Here is a 19631-nt window from a genome sequence, read left to right on the forward strand (position 1 = left end):
GATTCATTCCCTCTTAACAAAATCCAAAGCCATGCACACTGGCCATGGGAAAGTTAGAATGTTGATGAAAAGCATCATTCTGTTGCCGCACAGAGTAGCCATGTAGTTTGAGGCGCCATGTCACGGATTGCGGGCCCGTCCTGCCAGAGGTTCGAGTCCTCCCTCAGGCATGGATGTGTGTGTTGTTCTTAGCATAAGTTAGTTTAAGTAGAGTGTAACTCTAGGGACTGATGACCTGAGCAGTTTGGTCCCTTAGGAATTCACACACACATCATTCTGTTGCAGGATAATGCCCACTCACATGTTGTCAAAGTTGTTTTGATAATGCTGCAGAACTTTCACTGGGAAGCCCTTACACATCATTCACATCATCCCAATCTCTTCCTATGTGATTTCTATATTTTTGAATCTCTTAAGAAAGACATTCATGACCATTTATTTGCTTTGGATGAAGAGGTGCTCATCTGGGAACAACCATAGTGCTGTAGGCAACCACGTACATTTTTCCATTAAGGCATTGATCATTCTGTCTCGAGAGTGAGATAAATGTATTAACAGCTAAACAGCTATGGTCACTACTTTCGAAATAATACAACAGTTTATCCAGTTCATAACAGAGTTGTTACAGCAACCAATATCACCCTTCAGATCTGGGAGTCAGAATAGGCCCGAGGTATTCCTGCCTGTCATTAAGAGGCAACTAAAAGGAGTCTCAAACTTTTTGGCCTTTCTATGATGATCCCCTTTAGGATTTGACCTCCCTTCTCCAAAACTTTTCCAAAGAGCAAGCCAGTTGGGGAAGGGTGCCTTACATGGTGCATCGTGTCCATCGTGCACTGAGATCTTTAGCATACTTTATCATCGTGGTTTTGCAGTTCTGCTCATTCCATGGCAGATGACATGCCATGAAACAAACGATGTCGTCTCTTGTTGGTAGTCAACCACCAGCAGTCTCTAAGCGTTTGAGGTGTCAATTTAATGCAAAGAAGTATGATCCAAATCGTTTCCCTCCCTGGCCGCACCATGGGAGGAATGCCAGGCTAAAGGTGGAAATGAATCTTATTCGCCCCATTACCTCATATGTACGAGAGTTGATGGGGAATCATTCATGTTCATGAAGCCTCAGGTTTTTGGGGAGCATTTAGAGGTCAAGGTTGGGGAGGTGGAGGGATTGTCCAAAATGTGATCTGGGTCAGTCTTAATAAAAACAGCGTTCTCTGCCCAATCACAGGCATTACTCGCCTGTGACGAGCTCGGAGATGTTTCTGTTCCCATCACATCCCTTACGAGCTTAAATATGGGCCAGGGTATTATATTTCACAAGGACCTCCTTTTGCAGTCAGATGATGAGCTATACACCAACTTAGACTGACGAGGTGTTCATTTCATCCAGCGCGTCCATAGTGGTCCAAAAGATAATCAGGTGGCCACTGGTCCCGTCATCTTGGCCTTTGAGGGTAATACATTACCCAAGAAGGTCAAGGTGATGGTATACCGCTGTGATGTAAAGCCATATATCCCTCCCCCAATGCAGTGCTTTAAGTGGTGGAAGTTCGGGCATATGTCTTCCGCTGTACTTCCAGCATCATATGTCACAATTGTGGACGTCCATCACATCCCAATACTCAGTGTGCTCCGCCTCCCATCTGTGTCAACTGTGGCGAGCAACATTCCCCTTGCTCACTGGACTACAGGATTCTACAGAAAGAAAGAAAAATCGTGGAATACAAGACCCTGGACTGACTGACCTACACTGAGGCTAAGAGGAAATTTTAAAAGCTACATCCTATGCGCACGACATCCTCTTATGCTGCCACTACAACAACGGTTCCAGCCCCTCGGTTCCGCCATTTATATTTGGCCCCAGAGCCGCAAGACTACACCTGCCCCCTTGATGGTGGCGGACACTCCCATCCCTGTTGCCCCTGCATCACCTGCTTCGGGAGCAATGCTATCCCAACCATCGAGGACATCAGTCCCCACTTCTGAGCTGGAGAAGCTTCGGTCTTCTTCAGGTCCTCTCACTAGGAAGGGTTCTCTTGGGTCACTTCCTTCCAAAATTCCTACCAGTGGGAAAGAGGACACCCGCCAGTGGCTGAAACGCCCACAGGCAGCTGGTCGTAGGGCTTCAAGATCCTCTTCAGTCAGTGAGACTGAATCATTGAAGCCCTCCCAGTCAGGAAAACCCAAGGATCAGCGAGAGAAATCTAAAAAGAAGAAGACCCCCAAGAACAAAGAAATTGTGGAGGCACTCGCACCACCGCTACTCACAAACTCTGTGTCTGGGGATGAGGTGGAGATTCTGGCCCCTGCTGAGGACCTAGATCTCGCCAGACCCTCAGACACAAAGGATATAGAATGTACAGGTACTCAGTCAATGGCAGCAAGTGACCTCGGGGCATAAATTGCCTCCCTGATTGCTTCATGCCTATCCAGCCTCATGACAGCGTCATCCTCCAGAGGAATTGCGGCGGTTTCTTTCACCACCTGGCTGAGCTACAACAACTGTTAAGCTTCACACATGCTTTCTGCATTGCCCTCCAGAAAACCTGGTTCGTGGCAATGCGGACCCCTGCCCTTCATGGCTATAGGGGAAGTTACAAAAACCGTAGCAAATTTAATTAGAGTGTCAGGTGGAGTTTGCGTTTATGTCCTGCACTTGGTATGTATCAAACCTGTGTCCCTTCAAACTCCTCTTTAAGCTGTGGCTGTCAGGATAAGGACAGCACAGGAAATAACTATCTGCAACATATTCCTACTTTTGGGAGATTTTAACGCCCATAGCCCCTTGTGAGGTGGCACTATGCTTACTGGCCGAGGTAGAGATGTCGAACATTTACTGTCTCAACCCGACCTCTGCCTCTGAAATACTGGGGCCTCCACACATTTCATTGTGGCTCATGGTACTTACTTGGCCATTGATTGATCACTTTGCAGCCCAGGACTTCTCCTTTCTCCTATCTGCCCACTGGAGAGCGCACGATGACTTGTGCGGTAGTTACCACTTCCCCATCTTCCTATCACTCCCCCAGTGTCATTCCCCCGCATGCCTACCCAAATGGACTTTAAACAAAGCAGACTGGGAAGCTTTCACCTCTGCTGTCATCATTGAATCTCCCTCATACAGTAACACCGATGTGGTGATTGAGCGAGTCACCAGAACAATCATTTCTGCAGCGTGAAACGCTTGGGTATCAGACGCCATCAGGTGTCCATGGCATTATCATCAGTGGAGTGTTATCTACCAATGCAAACACAATTGCCAAGCACTTTGCTGCGCACTATGCTCGGGCCTCTGCCTCGGAGAATTGCCCTCCAGCTTTTCATTCCTTAAAATGGGGGATGGAAGGGAAACTTCTCTCATTCACTATGTGCCACAGTGAACCCTATACTGCTCCATTTACTGAGTGGTAGTTCCTCAGTGCTCTTGCACATTGATCCAACACAGCTCCTGGGCCAGATAGGATCCATACTCAGATGATTAAACATCTCTCATCAGACTACCAGTGACATGTCCTCATCATCTTCAACTGCATTTGGAGTGATGGTGTATTTCCAATGCAATAGCGAGAGAGTGTCATCGTTCCAGTGCTCAGACCTGGTAAAAATGTGCTCGATGTGGGTAGCTATCTGCCCATCAACCTCACCAATGTTCTTTGCAAGCTGCTAGAAAGTATGGTGAGTCAGCGTTTGTGTTGGCTCCTGGAGTCACGGGGCCTACTGGCTCAATGCCAGGCAGTTTCTGCCAGAGTCGCTCTACCACTGATAATCTAGTGCCCCTCAAGTCTGCCATCTGAACAGACTTCTCCCAATGCCAACACCTGGTCGCCATCTTTTTTTATTTAAGAAAAGAATACAACACAACCCCCGACACCATATCCTTGCTGCTTTATACGAGTGGGGTCTCTGGGGCCCACTCCCAATTTTTATTCAAAACTTCCTCTCACTCCATACTTTCCATGTTCAAGTTGGTGCCCCCCATATTTTCCCCCATATCCAGGAGAATGGGGTTCCGTAGGGCTCAGTATTGAGTGTGTCTTTAGTTTTAGTGGCCATTACAGTCTAACTGCAGCTGTGGGGCTGTCCATCTCACCTTCTCTGTTTGCAGAAAACTTGCGTTTTGTACAGCTGCTCCAGTATTGGCATTGCTGAGCGGCACCTACAGGGAGCCATTCACAATGCGCAGTAACCCACGGCTTCCAGGTTTTAAGCCGTGAAGTCGTGTGTCATACACTTCTTTCAGTGACCTACTGTTCATCCAGAACCAGAACCAGAACTTTACCTTGAAGATGATCCACTCACTGTGGTAGAGACTATCGATTTTTAGGACTGATTTTTGACGCCTGATTGACTTGGTTTCCTCATCTTCGTCAGCTTAATCTAAAGTGCTGGCAGCACCTCAATGCCCTCCTCTGTCTGAGCAACACCAGCTGGGGTGCAGATTGCTCTACACTGCTGCAGCTCTACAAAGCCCTTGTTCAATCCTACCTTGACTGTGGGAGTCTGGTTTATGGTTTGTCGGCAACCTCAGCATTGTGGTTACTAGACCCCAGTGCACCACTGTGGAATTCAACTAGCAATGGGAACTTTTAGCACAAGTCTGGTGATCAGCGTACTGGTGGAGGCCAGGGTCCCTCTGTTGCAAATCAGGCACTGACAGCTGCTCGCTAATTACATTGTGCACATTCGTAGCTCTCCTGAGCATCCAAATTACCATCTCCTTTTCCCCAAGGTGGTTCTTCTCCCACATCAACGGCCCAGGTCAGATAATACGATCGCAGTTTGCATCCAATCTCTTCTGTGTGAACTGGAGTCCTTACCTTTACCACCTCCACTCCAGGCCCATTCACATACACCTCCATGATATATACCTAGGCTGCCACTTCATATGGACCTATCGCATGGCCTTAATGACTCAGTTGCTCCCAAGCTCTCCGCTGTCACTTCCTCTTGATTTTTGATGCATCTCGGGCTCTGAAGTAGTGTACACCGATGGCTTAATGGCTGATGGTCACGTTGACTTTGCCTCTGCTCACAGAGGACGTACTGAACAGCGCTCGTTGCCCGATGGCCATGTCTCGTGCTTTTGAGCATATCTGTTCTTGCTCCGGTGAGTCATTTCTTGTTTTAGTGACTCCTTTAGCAGCTTACAAGCTATCAATCAGTGCTACTTGTGCCATCCTATGGTAGCGACCATCCAGGAGTCTGTCTGTGCCCTGGAACGATCTGGTCGTTCAGTGTTGTTTGTCTAGACCCCAGAACACATCGGAATCCCAGGCAAAGAACTTGCTGTCAGGCTGGCCAAACAGGCCACGCAGAAACCGTTTCTGGAGATTGGCATTTCTGAAACTGACCTGCATTTGGTATTATGCTGGAAGGTTTTTCGACTATGGGATACAGAATGGCATAACCTCGGTATGAACAATAAACTGCGTACCATAAATGAGACGACAAATGTGTGGAAGTCCTTTATGCGGGCTTGTCACAAGGACTCTGTGGTTCTCTGCCAGCTCTGCATCGGCCTGGCTTGGGTGACCCATGGCTATCTCCTGTGGCTTAAAGACTCACCTCAGTGTCAGTGTGGCAGCTGGTTGATGGTGGCCCACATTCTGTTGCGCTGACCCACTTTGGCCGCCCTGCGACGAAATCTTCCGTTATTGGACTCGTTACCGTTAATTTTAGCTGACAACGCCTCATCGGCTGATTTAGTTTTACGTTTTATACGAAGGGGGGGGGGGGGGGGGAGTTATTGTTCTATCTAAGTTTTAGCGCACATCCTTTGACACTCCTGTGTTCTCTACCCTAGTGATTTTAAGCTGGAGATTTTAATGTGTTGCAGAGTGGCTGCCTGATCCTTTTTTCGTCTCTTGGTCAGCCAGCCACGGTCATCTACTCTCTTGTTTTAATCCCTTCTTCCTGTTTCTTGTGTGTCTCTGTGGTTTTTTCATCGTGTTTTGTCCATTGCAGTTTTTGTTGCCCTTCTGTCATTCTTGGGCTTTTTCTTTTCTCCAGGTTTTGGGCAGTAAGTCTTGTTTGCTTCATTATTTCCCTCGTGGACTTATTTTGTAGGAACAAGGGACTGATGAGCCAGCAGTTTGGTCCCTTCCCCCCTTTCAACCAACAAACCCACCAACCAGCAACCACTATGCATGAGATGAAGAAACAATCTGTCTTGGTTGCAGTATTAAATTTTTTTATTATTTCTCAATGTCACATTTCTCCTTTTTTTAGGCACCTTCGGATTGGTCTACGGCAGAAGTACAAAATTTCATAATAGTGGCATGACCCCATTTAGCGAGACTGGATTACCAGAAAAGATTGAACAACCTACTGATATTTGGTAGCAGTGGGTAAATGGGATACAGTGCATAAAATATCCGTGCAGATTATTACCCCTTGTCAGAGGCGTCCTATAAAATAGAATAAAACAGAAGATGACTGAAACATATTTAAAAAAAAAAAAATATGTGACCTACTTTGCTCCTAAATTGACAACCCACATAGAAAAAAGTGAAAAACAGCAGATTACCTTATTATTACAGCATGTGGTGCAGCCCAAAGCAAATTAAACGGGATCAGGCCTCATAAACATGCCAGTGGTGTAGTGCATATTCTGGTTGCACATGTCACACTGGAGATGAAAACATACAAGGTCCCTATGACTAGTGCACCCAGCTCTCAATAGATGGCATCTGCAGGCTGTGAGCTATGGTAGTTCTCATTTGCTAAATTTTGTCAGTTATTATAGATGACTGGTGTTGTAAAAATTGCTGATAAAATGTTTACAGTAATCACCAGAATAACCAGGGCAAATAAAAATAAAAACATTGCAAAATTCAAAAATCCTCCACCATGCACAAAAAGGAAAAACACACAACAGCCTGGAAGAAATGGGATTAGCTAAGCACATTGGGAAAACATTGAGGCGGCTCCTAAACAATCAGCTGGCTGGAGGGAACCCGGTGTATCTCCACACTATGAGATCATCGCTCAATGTTAATTGCTGAGCCCTGGATGCTCTATTATTGAATTGTGCCACCTACTACATTATTCAAAGGTTATCCTTTTAAATTTCTAATTTTTAAAGTTTACAGATTTTTATTTGTGGTTTTTACACTCACTGGGTGTTCTGCATTATGCACATTGTGACATGTAGCTGCCGTTTGCACTCTTGTGCTGACATAGCTTTACATTTTGTAACAAGGAGGCCATTATAGTTTGAGGTATGAAAATTTTTTTAAGTTCATTGATTCTTACTATGCACCCTGTAACAAACAGCTGCCATTGGCACCCTTGTGCTAGTGTAAATGTTTTTAACAAGAAGGTTCATTATTGTCTGGAAGGGGAATTTTTAAGATCGATTTTTGCTATCAGCTTTTATACCGTGGGACCTCTGTGTTTTATATAGGATGCCATATTGTTAACACTGGCAGTTTTTAACGTTGATGTGACTGTATTATATTTAATGTTTTTATTTGCATTTATCACCATCCCTCTGAAATGTATTTTATGACTTTGGTGCCACACTTGCTTGGCATTCAGACGTAGCACTGACACTGTTAGTCAGTATTGATATGGTACAGTCTCATGCATCAGGGGGAGCGGCGTAATCCTGGTTTAAGGAAGATTCGCATATGCACAATGTAGTTGGCTGTAGTACTACATGGGACAGTCGAAATTGGTATCCAAAACTTGTCTATGTACTTTTACGTTTTAATATTATGAAAAGGAAAGTTGCTACTCACCATATAGTGGAGATGCTGAGTCGCAGATAGCCACAACAAAAATATTGTCGTAAATAAACCTTAATGGCTGAAAGCTTTATTTATTTGTGACAGTCTTTTTTTTTCCCCTATCTGTGACAATTTTCCGTTTCTTAATATTGTTCCATTCCATCCTGTATTTTCCATTGTTTGATTTACTTTTATATTTTCTCATTGCAACAATGTATTTTTTTTATATACATTAGTTTTTAATTTTCATTCACCATGATTATTCTGGCTATTACTGTAAGCATTTTATCACCAGTTTTTAGAACACCAGTCATCGATAATAACTGTCCTGGTTTGTTGTTATGGCAAGATTTAGCAACAGAACGCTATTGCCTGCAGGTGCCATTTGCCGAGAGCTGCATGTGCTAGTTGTGTGTGCCTTATACGTTGTCATATCCAGCGTGATGTGTGCAACCAGTATATCGCTACAAATCTGGCATGTTTACTATATAAAGCATTACTGCTTGACTTTTCTTATTTCTACTGTAGGTTCTCAGCTTAGGGACAAAACAGGTTACATATTTTTTTCAAAATACCTTTTAGTCATCTTTTATTTTATTCAGTTTTATAGGATACAGCACAGTGCTTTTAAAACTTTGACAAGAGGTTACCTGCTGGGACTTTTTACGCGTGGTATCCCGAGTATCCATCATACCAAATATCAGTAAGTTGTTTAATATTTCTTGGTAGTCCAGTCTCACTAAATGCAGTCATGCCACTATTATGAAATTTTGTATTTCCTCTGTAGGCCAGTCTGAAGATAATAAATAAAAGTGACAATATTATGAGGAGGAAAGTTGCCATTCACCATATAGCGGAGATGCTGAGTCACAGATAGGCACAACAAAAACAGTTTCACACTTAAACCTTTCGGCCAATGGCCTTTGTCAACAACACACACACACACACACACACACACACACACACACACACACACATTCAAACGCAACTCACACACATGACTGACGTGTCAGGCAACTGAAACCACACTGCAGCAGCACCAGTGCATGATGGCAGTGGCGACAGGGTGGGGGTAAGGAGAAGGCTGCGGCGGGGAGGGGATGTATAGTAAGGTGGTGGTGTGGGACACTGAAGCACTGCTGGGGAGCGTGCAGGGGCTGGGAGGGGGACAGATAGTATGGTGGGGATGGTGGACAGTGAAATGCTGCAGGTTTTGCGAAGGACAGGGGAGAGGTGGGAGGGGGGGGGGGGGAGTAGTGGAAAAGGAGAGAAAAAGAGAGAGAAAAATAATAAAAATGAAAATACTGGGTGTGGGGGTGGAGTGACAGCTGTGTAGTGCTGGAATGGGAGCAGGGAAGGAGCTGGATGGGTGAGGACAGTGACTAATGAAGGTTGAGGCCAGGAGGGTTACTGGAACATAGGATGTATTGCAGAGAAAGTTACCACCTGCACAATTCAGAAAAGCTGGTGTTGGCGAGAAGGATCCATACGGCACAAGCTCTGAAGCAGTCATTGAAATGAAGGATATCATGTTTGGCAGCGTGTTCGGCAACAGTATGGTCCACTTGTTTCTTGGCCACAGTTTGTCAGTGGTCATTTATGTGAACAGACAGCTTGTTGGTTGTCATGCCTACATAGAATGCAGCGCAATGGTTGCAGCATAGCTTGTAGACAACATGTCTGGTTTCTCAGGTAGCCCTGCCTTTGATGGGACAGGTGGTGATCATGACCGGACTGGAGTAGGTGGTGGTGGGAGGATGTTTGGGACAGGTCTTGCATCTAGGTGTATTACAGGGGTATGAGCCATGAGGTAAGGGATTGGGAGCAGGGGTTGTGTAAGGATGGACGAGTATATTGTGTAGGTTCGGTGGACGGCGGAATACCACGGTAGGAGGGGTGGGAAGGGTAGTGGAGAGGACATTTCTCATTTCAGGGCAAGATGAGAGGTAATCGAAAACCTGGCAGAGAATGTAATTCAGTTGCTCCAGTCCTGGTCGGTACTGAGTTACAAGGGGGAATGCTCTGCTGTGGCCTGACGGTGAGACTTTGGGAGGTGGTGGTAGACTGGAAGGATAAGGCACAGGAGATTTGTTTTTGTACGATGTTGGGAGGGTAATTATGGTCAGTGAAGGCTTCAGTGAGACCCTCGGTATGTTTCGAGAGAGACTGTTCGTCTCTGCAGAAGCAACGACCACAGGTGCCTAGGCTGTACGAAAGGGACTTCTTGGTATGGAATGGGTGGCAGCTGTCGAAATGGAGGTATTGCTGGTGATTAGTAGGTTTGATATGGACAGGGGGTACTCATGTAGCCATCTTCAAGGTGGAGGTCAACATCTAGGAAGGTGGCTTGTTGGGTTGAGGAGGACCAGGTGAAGCAAGTGGGGGAGAACTTATTGAGGTTCTGGAGGAATGTGAATAGGGTGTCCTCACCTTCAATCCAGGTAGCAAAGATGTCATCAGGAATCTGAACTAGGTGAGGGGTTTAGGATTCTGGAATTTTAGGATGGCCCATGAATAGGTTGGCATAGGATGGTGCCACACAGGTGCCCAAAGCCGTACTGTGGATTTGTTTGTAGGTAATGCCTTCAAAGGAGAAGTAATTGTGGGTGAGTATATAGTTAGTCATGATGACGGGAAGGAGGTTGTTGGTTTGGAGTCCGTCGGGCGTTGGGAAAGGTAGTGTTCCATAGCAGTAAGGCCATGGGCATTAGGAATGTTAGTGGAAAGAGAGGTGGCATCAATAGTGACGAGCAGGGCACCATGTGGTAAAGGGACAGGAACTGTGGAGAGTCAGTGGAGGAAATGGTTGGTATCTTGTATATAAGAGGATACGTTGTGGGTAATAGGTTGAAGGTGTTGATCTATGAGGCACAGTAACTGGCCACAATGGGGCTTCCTGGGTGGTTAGGTTTATGGACTTTAGGAATCACTAGAAGGTAGGAGTGCAGGGAGTGGTAGGGGTGAGTAGAGAGATGGACACTGGGGAGCAGTTCTGGGATGGGCCTAAGGATTTGAGTAATAACTGGAGATCATGCTGGATTACTGGAATGGTGTAAGGTTTGTAGGTGGAAGTATCTGACAACTGGTGGAGTCCTTCTGCCAGGTAATCCTTGCGGTTCAGAACAACAGTGGTGGAGCCTTTGTCTACAGGTAGGATAATAAGGTCGGGATCAATTTTTAGATGGTTGGACTGTGGTTCTTTCTGCAAATGTAAAGTTACTCTGCATGTTGAGGAATTTGGGGAATGATGGTGAGGTTTGAGGTTAAGAAATTCTAGAAAGTTAACAGGGGGTGGTTTGGTGGCTGTGGGGGTGGATCATGGTTGGATGGAGGAGTGAACTGAGTTAGGCAAGGTTCAGTATTGGTCTTCGGTTGAGTCTGATTGGTGGATTTGGTGGAGAAAAAGTGTTTCCACTGTAGGGACCGGGGAAGGAGAGAAGGTCTTTAACAAGTCCAAGATGACTGAATTTGGGAGTGGGGCAAAAGGTGGGGCCTTTGGAAAGGGCTGATATTCCTGTAGGGCTAAGGCTTCTCGAGAAAAGGTTCATAAGAGTGTTGCAGGTCTGTTTAGGTTCTGGATTCTGTGTGGTGGTCGGAGGGAATTTTTGAAGGTGGGATAAGTGTAGTAGGTCTGCGAGACAGGGTTTATCATCTATGAGGGGGTGTGGGGGAGGTTTGGAGCTTGTTGTAGAGGTGGTGGACATTGGAACTCCAAGGCGGGAGCAGGAAGTGAGCAGGATGGAGAGCTTTTTGAGGTGGCGTTGTGCATGTTGCTCAAGTTCCTCCAGGGCAAGAGTTTGAATGTGTGTTATGGGTTCCAGGAATTTAAGATTGCATAGCAGGAGAATCTTGCAGATGGAGCCGAGGTACTACAAGGAGGTTTGGGCTTGGTCAATGTGGTTTTGCAGGACTATGTTGGTGAGAGTAAGGATTGGCAGAATTTGAACAGGTGGAGGTTATTGTGGAAGGAGAGGTGGCAGCCAGAGATGGGTAATTTGATGGTAAGGCCATTAGGGGGGATTCAATGAGGAAGCAACAATGCAGGAACAGTATGTGGGACTGGTATCTGGTGAGTCTGAAATGAGTCATTGGGAAATAATTGAAAAATTTAATACTGCAGCCAAGACTGCTTTTTTCTTTATATAAACAGTTTACTTACTTTTTTCCATCTGTCTCATTTTCATTTGACTGCTGTTTATATAAACATTGTGACCCAGAGGCCCATCATCCTTTCCAGAAAGGGAAGCTTTCCATCTCTTCTGTCCACCATTGTAAACTTGATGCTGGGTGAAGGCAATTAAAGTGATCAAAGAAATGGTTGTGGGCATTCAATAAAAGATCAAGTCAGTGTCAACACACAATGGCAAATTTTCTACTTCTAGATCGTATAGGCACATCCACAAGACTACTCTGTAATTCACATTTAAGTGCCTGGCAGAGGGTTCAGTGAACCACTTCATCATTTCCATGTCCGGTTTTTCTCTAATTAAGATGAAGAGCCACGTGGGGTAGCCGCATGGTCTAGGGGCACCTTGCCACGGTTTGCACGGCGCCCCCCGTTGGAGGTTCAAGTCCACCCTTGGGTATGGATGTGTGTGTTGTCCTTAGCGTAAGTTAGTTTAAGTTAGATTAAGTAGTATGTAAGCCTAGGGACTGATGACCTCAGCATTTTGGTCCTATAGGAACTTACCACTACCACTTCGATCAAGAGCTCTTCAAGAGGAACCCAGGTAAAAAGGCACACTATATCAAAACTTATAGCTAAATTGAGGACCCAAGACATAAACACTTCAAACACTTGATGAATACCATTGACTTGGTAATAATATGGGGTTCACATTTTCCAATGTGAGGGCTACAAATAGGTGGCTAGATACTTAGCCAAGTTGTAAATGGGCTCACCCAAATTACTCACTTTACACTGCAGTGTTAACCATTTTTTGTGAATTTTTGGCAAACTGTATAATCTCGACAGAATGGCAGCACATCTTCTGATAACAAGCTGTTTTTCAGAAATGAAAGTGTCTCAAGTTTTTTTCTTTTTCAGTCTCATTTATGTGTCTGTTGACTTCCCGATGCCTATCTTTACCCCTTCTGTTACTTGTATTCCACTCTGAACTTCTCATTACCATATAAAAAAGCTAACAGGCTCATTTAGTTCATCTATATAGTTTTGTATTCCCTCATAAAGGTTTGTTTGCATTTCATAGCAGGCAAGTGTTAAACAAATGTAATAATTGGAGACAGCTTCTAACATAATGGTTCATGATGAAAAAATTGGTTGAGTTTTACTTTGTGAGCAGTATTTTGAGTGTAGTCTACTGTTGTTGCATACCAGCTGTAAAATAACTTTATAACTTCTTTGACGCTATTGATGTACTATCACTTTTGTTGGTTGCATTTAATGATTTAACTGTAGAGTGATCTTAAGTTAGTCTTACAATTTTTGTTTCATTGTATGGACTTACATATTTAAGTTAACATTATATAATCAATATTTTTCTTTAGCGGTTCAACATATTCGAAAACAGAAGCTCAGCGTCAGCTGGACGAAAGTAACAAAGGACATCAAATGTTACGTAAAATGGGTTGGAGTGGAGCGGGCTTGGGTGTCAAAGAACAGGGCATTGAACAACCTATTTCAGGTGGTGAGGTAAGACCTCTCTCTCTCTCTCTCTCTCTCTCTCTCTCTCTCTCTGTGTGTGTGTGTGTGTGTGTGTGTGTGTGTGTGTTTCTGATTATGTCAGACATTAGTGTTTTTGTGAAGTTTGATACTCACTCCAAGGTAAACATATTGTAGCTCCTTCATATTATGATGTGTGTGTTGATACTGTATTACATCTTTAAAGGCAAATTCAGTTGTACACTGGAGATCTCATAAAGTAACAAATTAATTAACTTTGGCATGTAAAAAGTTAGTGTTAGACTACATATTGAGAGGTCCTGTGTTCAGTCCACAGTCAGGCCTAGGACGTTTTCTGTTATATATAGCTGCAATATTATTTTAATGTGAAAAATATGAAATTTTACCATGATTCAGAGTCCACACTAAACTGTAATCCCCTTGTAAATGACTGTGTTAGTTAGTTCAGTGGTAAGGGAGAGGTCAGCTCATACCACCTGTAGCAGAATTGTGCATAGTAAACCTATGTGGTGTTCAGTCTAACCTTTGGGTTTGAATCTGTTTAAATACATGGTCATACTGAGAATTTTTCCAAAAATGGTAGGTAGAAAAAAGGAACCTGCCAAGAAGAGAGAATTTACTCATCCTCCTTACCCATTTAAAGCAAGGGGTGCGCTGACCTGGGCACCTACTCCAGAGAGCACCGAAGGCTGAATGTACAATCTGTCACTAAGCTAATTATTAATTTGTACTGAAAGCTGTGATATTACTAATTGTATTTTACATTTAAACATTGTCAACAGACCTGTTATACATGGGTGGCGTGCTTTTAAACACTTACGACTCATTTGCTCAGTTGGGCCCTCCTTTTAAGTTGAATTGAAATTAGTGACATTGTCAAAAAATTTTAAAAGCTGAAGCTTAGAAAGTAGGTTTTAAATATTTTTGTGATTTTAAAAATTGAGTGACTAATTGTTTGTGTTGGTCTTTTTGTGTGTGAATAAATGAAGATTCTGCACACTACGTTTATTATGTAAACTATAAAACAAAATTACTATCTCAATAAATTTTAAATACTGGTGCTGGATTAGCTGGTTAATGTAACTTCAATGTCACCTTGGGCAGCAAGGTAGTGCACTTATTCCTGTATGATGTAGACTAGGGCAGTCTCTGGTTTCAAATTACTTCTTGTACACAGCAAATAAGAAACAAAGGAATGAAAGACATTAGCTTCTATTGGACATTGTATATCAATGAGGCAAGTTGAAAATTTGTGCTGGTCTAGGATTCAAACACAGGTTTCATGCTTACTAGGTTGAGGCACTTACCACTGCACCATCCAGACATGGTGGACACCACAACCACATCAACTACCCTAGCAGGCCTCCCATCAGACCCAAATTCTCAACTTATACCACACACTATTGATTAGCGCTCCAGCTCATTAGCCTCATTACTCGCGGCATCTCACCAATTCCCATAAGGTTTCAGGGTTGGTGTGCATCCACATTGAAGGGATCATTGGCCATCTTCACGTCAATTATCTGTATTTAGTGTCTATTCTTTCAGACATGCCCAGAAGAATAGACACAATTTTCATCCTTCAGCCACTATCAATCAAGGCGCAAAGGAATTAAAGGCGTTACTGCCAGTGGACATTGATTTATACTGAGCTCGGACTCTTAGTGGAATCGAAGAGATGCTGAGAATAATGAGGCTAATGAACAGGGGCACTAATCAGTCGTGTGTAGTATAAGTTGAGAATTTGGGTCTGCCAGGAGACATGCTAGGGTAGTCATGTGGTTGCAGTGACCACTGTGTCCAGAAGGTGCAGTAGTCAGTGTATCTGCCTAGTAAGCAGGAGACCTGGGTTGGAATATAGATCCGGCACCAATTTTTGGCCTGCCTCATTGATATAAATCAATGCCCAATGGCACCTAATGTCTTTAATTCCTTTATGTCTTGATGATTCGTAGTGGCTGCACGATCAAAATGTTTTCTGCTATTTCAAGCATGTCCAAAAGAACGGACACCACGTATACACTTGAAATAAGTGACTGATTGAAAATGACATTTCTTTGTTGTGTCAGTATTTAATTTTTAGTATCTCATAAGTGTCTTATGCATTTTAGAACCATATGCTATTGCGTTACCATGGCTTATGTTCAGCTATTTGGCAACACAATAATTTGTCTGTGGGCAATCTTCAGCCCAGCAGCCATGTCCATATGGCATAACACTGATTGAAAGTTTGTCAACATGATTTGTACAGATAAACCCAGTAAATTGTGTAAACACACTTTCTGCAGGCTTAAGTATCCGCTGTTAACCTACCAGGTAGAAATTTGTAAGAATGTGTGTGGCGTGAGTCAGAATTGTGCTCGAGCAAAGTCTTGAAGTTTGTGTTCTGTACTTCTGCAATACTGACATCTAATTTAACATGCATGACATTAGTTGCACTCTGCTCATGTGTAACTTTGTAAGCATCATAAGAATTATTTTGGACAAACTCAATAGCACCTGTGATTTATTGTGAATATGAAGACACTGCAGTTTGAATGATGAGCAAATGTGCATCTTTAGTGAAGAAGAAGAAAACTGGCTTTGGGAGCACCTAAACAGTTATAAATCATTAAACAAAAAACATTCAGACATTCTCATATCAAAGAAATCAATCTGCCTGGAAATATTAACAATTTCCATTATAAACAAAATGCTCACTAATCACATGTAATTGCACAGTAGTTGAAACAGTATCCAGTATTGTTGTAGCCTCAGAAATGGTTTTTCATGATAATATGCTTTGCTCTGTTTGACCCACTTTACACTTCCTCATGACTAGCATTTTCCCATCAGTTGGTACTTGCTTCTGCACAATGTCTATTTTATTAAGAGATCTCTTTCTCATCTCTCTTGGAACTTCCATTAACTGTTTTTATTCAGTTTTCGTAAAGCATAATTTTACTCCCCAACTATATGTGTGTAGGTAATGCAGGCTGAAAAGTAGTGTGTCTGTTACATGGAAGAACAGTTTTTAGGCCAGCTGTCCATGTTTAGTGCACGTAAACAATATGACAGTGCCTGGTCCTGCCTATAAGTCCCATAAATACACAAATTATTTTTGACAGTTGGCAATGGTTTGTAGATAATTTGTTGGTGTGAATTCATCACTTGTATCATTTTATTGTGAAATTCCATGGAAATTTAACCAACCTCTTGTCTGTCCTTCCATTTTCTCATCGTTATGCTTTGCTTATAGCAAAAATTGTATTTCCTTTGCCCATTTTTGCAGATACAACTTTTTTAGAAGTGTTCCTTCCATTTAACCATACTGTCTAAGTGCCATGTCTTTTTTTAATATTCAATAAGATTTTAACTAGTACAGAGCTATTGTAATAATTACCTGTGTCATTATGATGTCTAACAGATAGCTTCTTTTGTAAAAAGTGTAGAAAGACTTTTTCAACATGGGACTTTCCATTCATATCATCAAACATCCCTGTGTACACAGTGCACTTATTTATAAAAGCAGTCAGATTTTTCAGAATGTACATTTTAGTGTCACATTTAGGCCTTTTGTTTTGAATATAGAGTCTTAAATGGCAGTCTACCTCTCCAAATAATTAGTGATTTAGGTCTCTTCCTGCATAATGCACTCGGTACATTCTGTTGTTAAAATAATTTAGTTTAGGTCATATTTTGTATAACTGAATATCTAGCTTTGCATGTCGTAGCTCTGAATTATTATCAAACTGTAATGAATGTAAGATGATCGTATCTGTGTCACTGTTCATACTCACCACTATTACTCTTTTTTGAAACAGAGTATCTTTCTTCCAGTAGTCTTGTAATCAGATATATTTCACTTTACAGGTACATAATGTAATACCCAAGAATATAAATATTTTGTCAATACTAAACAGGTTTCCAGCTACAAATCCTAGACCCATTCTTTGCATTATCACTCAGAAATATATTCACAATTTTGTTTGTTTCATCAGCTAGATACTGGAATATGTCATCTGTAAATCATAGCCTAAAGAAGTCCATTGGTGTATTGCTAGTAACACTGAATAAGTAAACATTCTCATTTTGTAAACTGATTATACTGCATGTCATGTGCTTCATCATACCAAGTCTTGCCTGATTCATTAATTTCTGCCACGTGGCTTCCATATATATGTTCCCATATATATTTAAAAATTGTGAAGCATTGCCAGTTTTGCTAGTAGATAGTAAAATCTAAGACAAATGTAGTCACACTTGCACTGGGCTTGAATGTTGTTGTACCAAATATACTTCATTCAAGTAGAATAAATTCCCAAAATATGATACCCTTTTAATACGAATGAAATTCCCTATGGAATGCCATACAAATTTTGCCAACAATGTTCCTAATTTTGAATAACCTGTGTACCAGGTAGTAGTGGAATTGTCACGGAAGTAAAACATTTTAAAAAATAAAACCAAATTATCTTAGGACTAAGTACAGTTACGTCTGCAACACGAAACATTGTAACACAACATATTAACATGTCAACAGAAATAAAAGTTTCTAGACTTCAAACCTCATCTATTACATTGTTCATTGTTTAACATCCCATTCTTAATTACTGGTACTTCACTACTGACATTGATCAGATTAACCTTTCGATTTTAAATGTCTGTTATTGAAGTTTACAGTGATGACAACCCTAGTTTTTTAACTATTCACAAAGCAAGGTGGCACGATAGTTCGCCCACTGAGGTTTTATTTGGGAGGAGCAGGAGAAAAAATCTTGCCCAGCCATCTAGGTTTGAGTTTCCTACAGTTTCCTTAAATTAGTTGGGTTGAATGCTTTGCTAAAACACAGCTAATTTCTTTCACCGCCTGTGCCGAATCCAAACCTGTGTTCTCTCTTTAATGGCCTCAACATCAACAAGATATTAAATGATAATTTTTTTCTTTCTGGCCATTCCACCTATGCAGTAGCACCTTTAATGTAAGTAATATAATCATGAGAAATGTGAGATGTGAAATTGTAGTTTAACTATATTTTAGTACTGCTATTTGGGCTGTAAAATTACTGAGGATGTCTGATGTAGAGTGTATATAAAATGTAGACTGGCAGTGGCAAGGAAAGCCTTTCTGAAGAAAAGAAATTTGTTAATATCAAATATATTTTTAAATGTTAGGAAGTCCTTTCTGAAGGTATTCGTCTGGAGTGTAATCTTGTATGGAAGTACAATATGGGTGATAAAACAGACCAGGTAAGAAGAGAATAGAAAATTTTTAAATCTGTTGCTACAGGAGAATCCTGAAGATTAGATTTGTAGAGTGTGTAACTAATGAGGAGGTACTGAAAACAATTAGGTAGATAAGAAATTTGTGGCACAAATTGACTTAATGAAGGAATCAGTTGATAGGACACATTCTAAGGCAAGAGCTCACCAATTTACTATTGATGGGAAAGGGGGGGGGGGGGGGGGGGAATCCTAGAGAGAGACTGAGAGGTGAATAGAGTAAGCAACTTCAGAAGGATGCAGGTTGCTAGCACTAGATAGAGTTGCTTGGAGAACTGCATCAAATCAGTCTTCAGACTGAAGATCACAGTGACAACAATAATTGGGGGAACCAACCACAGAATACTGAGGTTCCTGAACAGATCATCATTCATAATGTGAAATGTTGTCAGACACAGGTTGTATAAAAGTAAGAGCCAGCATATGTCACTTAATTTAATTCCATAATGCCATTTAAGATTACTTATTTGGGTAGCTCATTAAGCTTGGCTAAAGTTACACGGATCCAAAAGTATGTAAAGCTGCATCCTTACCTGAACGCACCACGTCACGCATCACCGTGTGATGCAGATCAGCACAGAACTGTGCAGAATGGAGCAGAGTGTTTGTAGGTTCTCAGCAATGTTCCAGTGTGCTTGCACATGTGTCAGTAACAATGGAAAATGAGACTCTCTGTCCAAACAGAGCCTGGTACAAACACTTCATTTCCTTTGCTGTACCGATGTAGTGTAGAACTTGTTTATTTTCGCTCAGTGCAGCGTGTTTTGACATCCACTTGTGCCCTGCTGCACTGCACCAAATTTCTTTCCATGGTTTTGCATGACCGGTGTGGACACAGCTTATTTGTGGTGTGAACAAAAACCTTTTCAAGGAACTGGGGATTCTAACTATTGTTTCCAATATATTTGTATATTGTCATAATTATCTATTTTTCATACTAAAAGTTCAGGTCATGGAACAAGTACCAGAAATAGGAGTAATCTTCTTAAAGT

The 19631-nt window shown here is 42.3% G+C and overlaps 1 protein-coding gene across 4 annotated transcripts in view; it reads left to right on the plus strand.

The window, feature by feature from the left end:
• LOC124802124 (calcium homeostasis endoplasmic reticulum protein) overlaps positions 1 to 19631 on the plus strand; it is a 341070-nt gene that overhangs the window by 305970 nt on the left and 15469 nt on the right. For all 4 annotated transcript variants that reach the window (XM_047263128.1, XM_047263126.1, XM_047263124.1 and 1 more), the window contains one exon: positions 13242 to 13386. In XM_047263128.1, the coding sequence (XP_047119084.1) occupies positions 13242 to 13386 (145 nt within the window). The remainder of the gene's footprint in view (positions 1 to 13241; positions 13387 to 19631) is intronic.

This window comes from Schistocerca piceifrons, chromosome 1 (assembly GCF_021461385.2).
Source record: "Schistocerca piceifrons isolate TAMUIC-IGC-003096 chromosome 1, iqSchPice1.1, whole genome shotgun sequence".
NCBI classification, from domain to species: Eukaryota; Metazoa; Arthropoda; class Insecta; order Orthoptera; family Acrididae; genus Schistocerca; species Schistocerca piceifrons.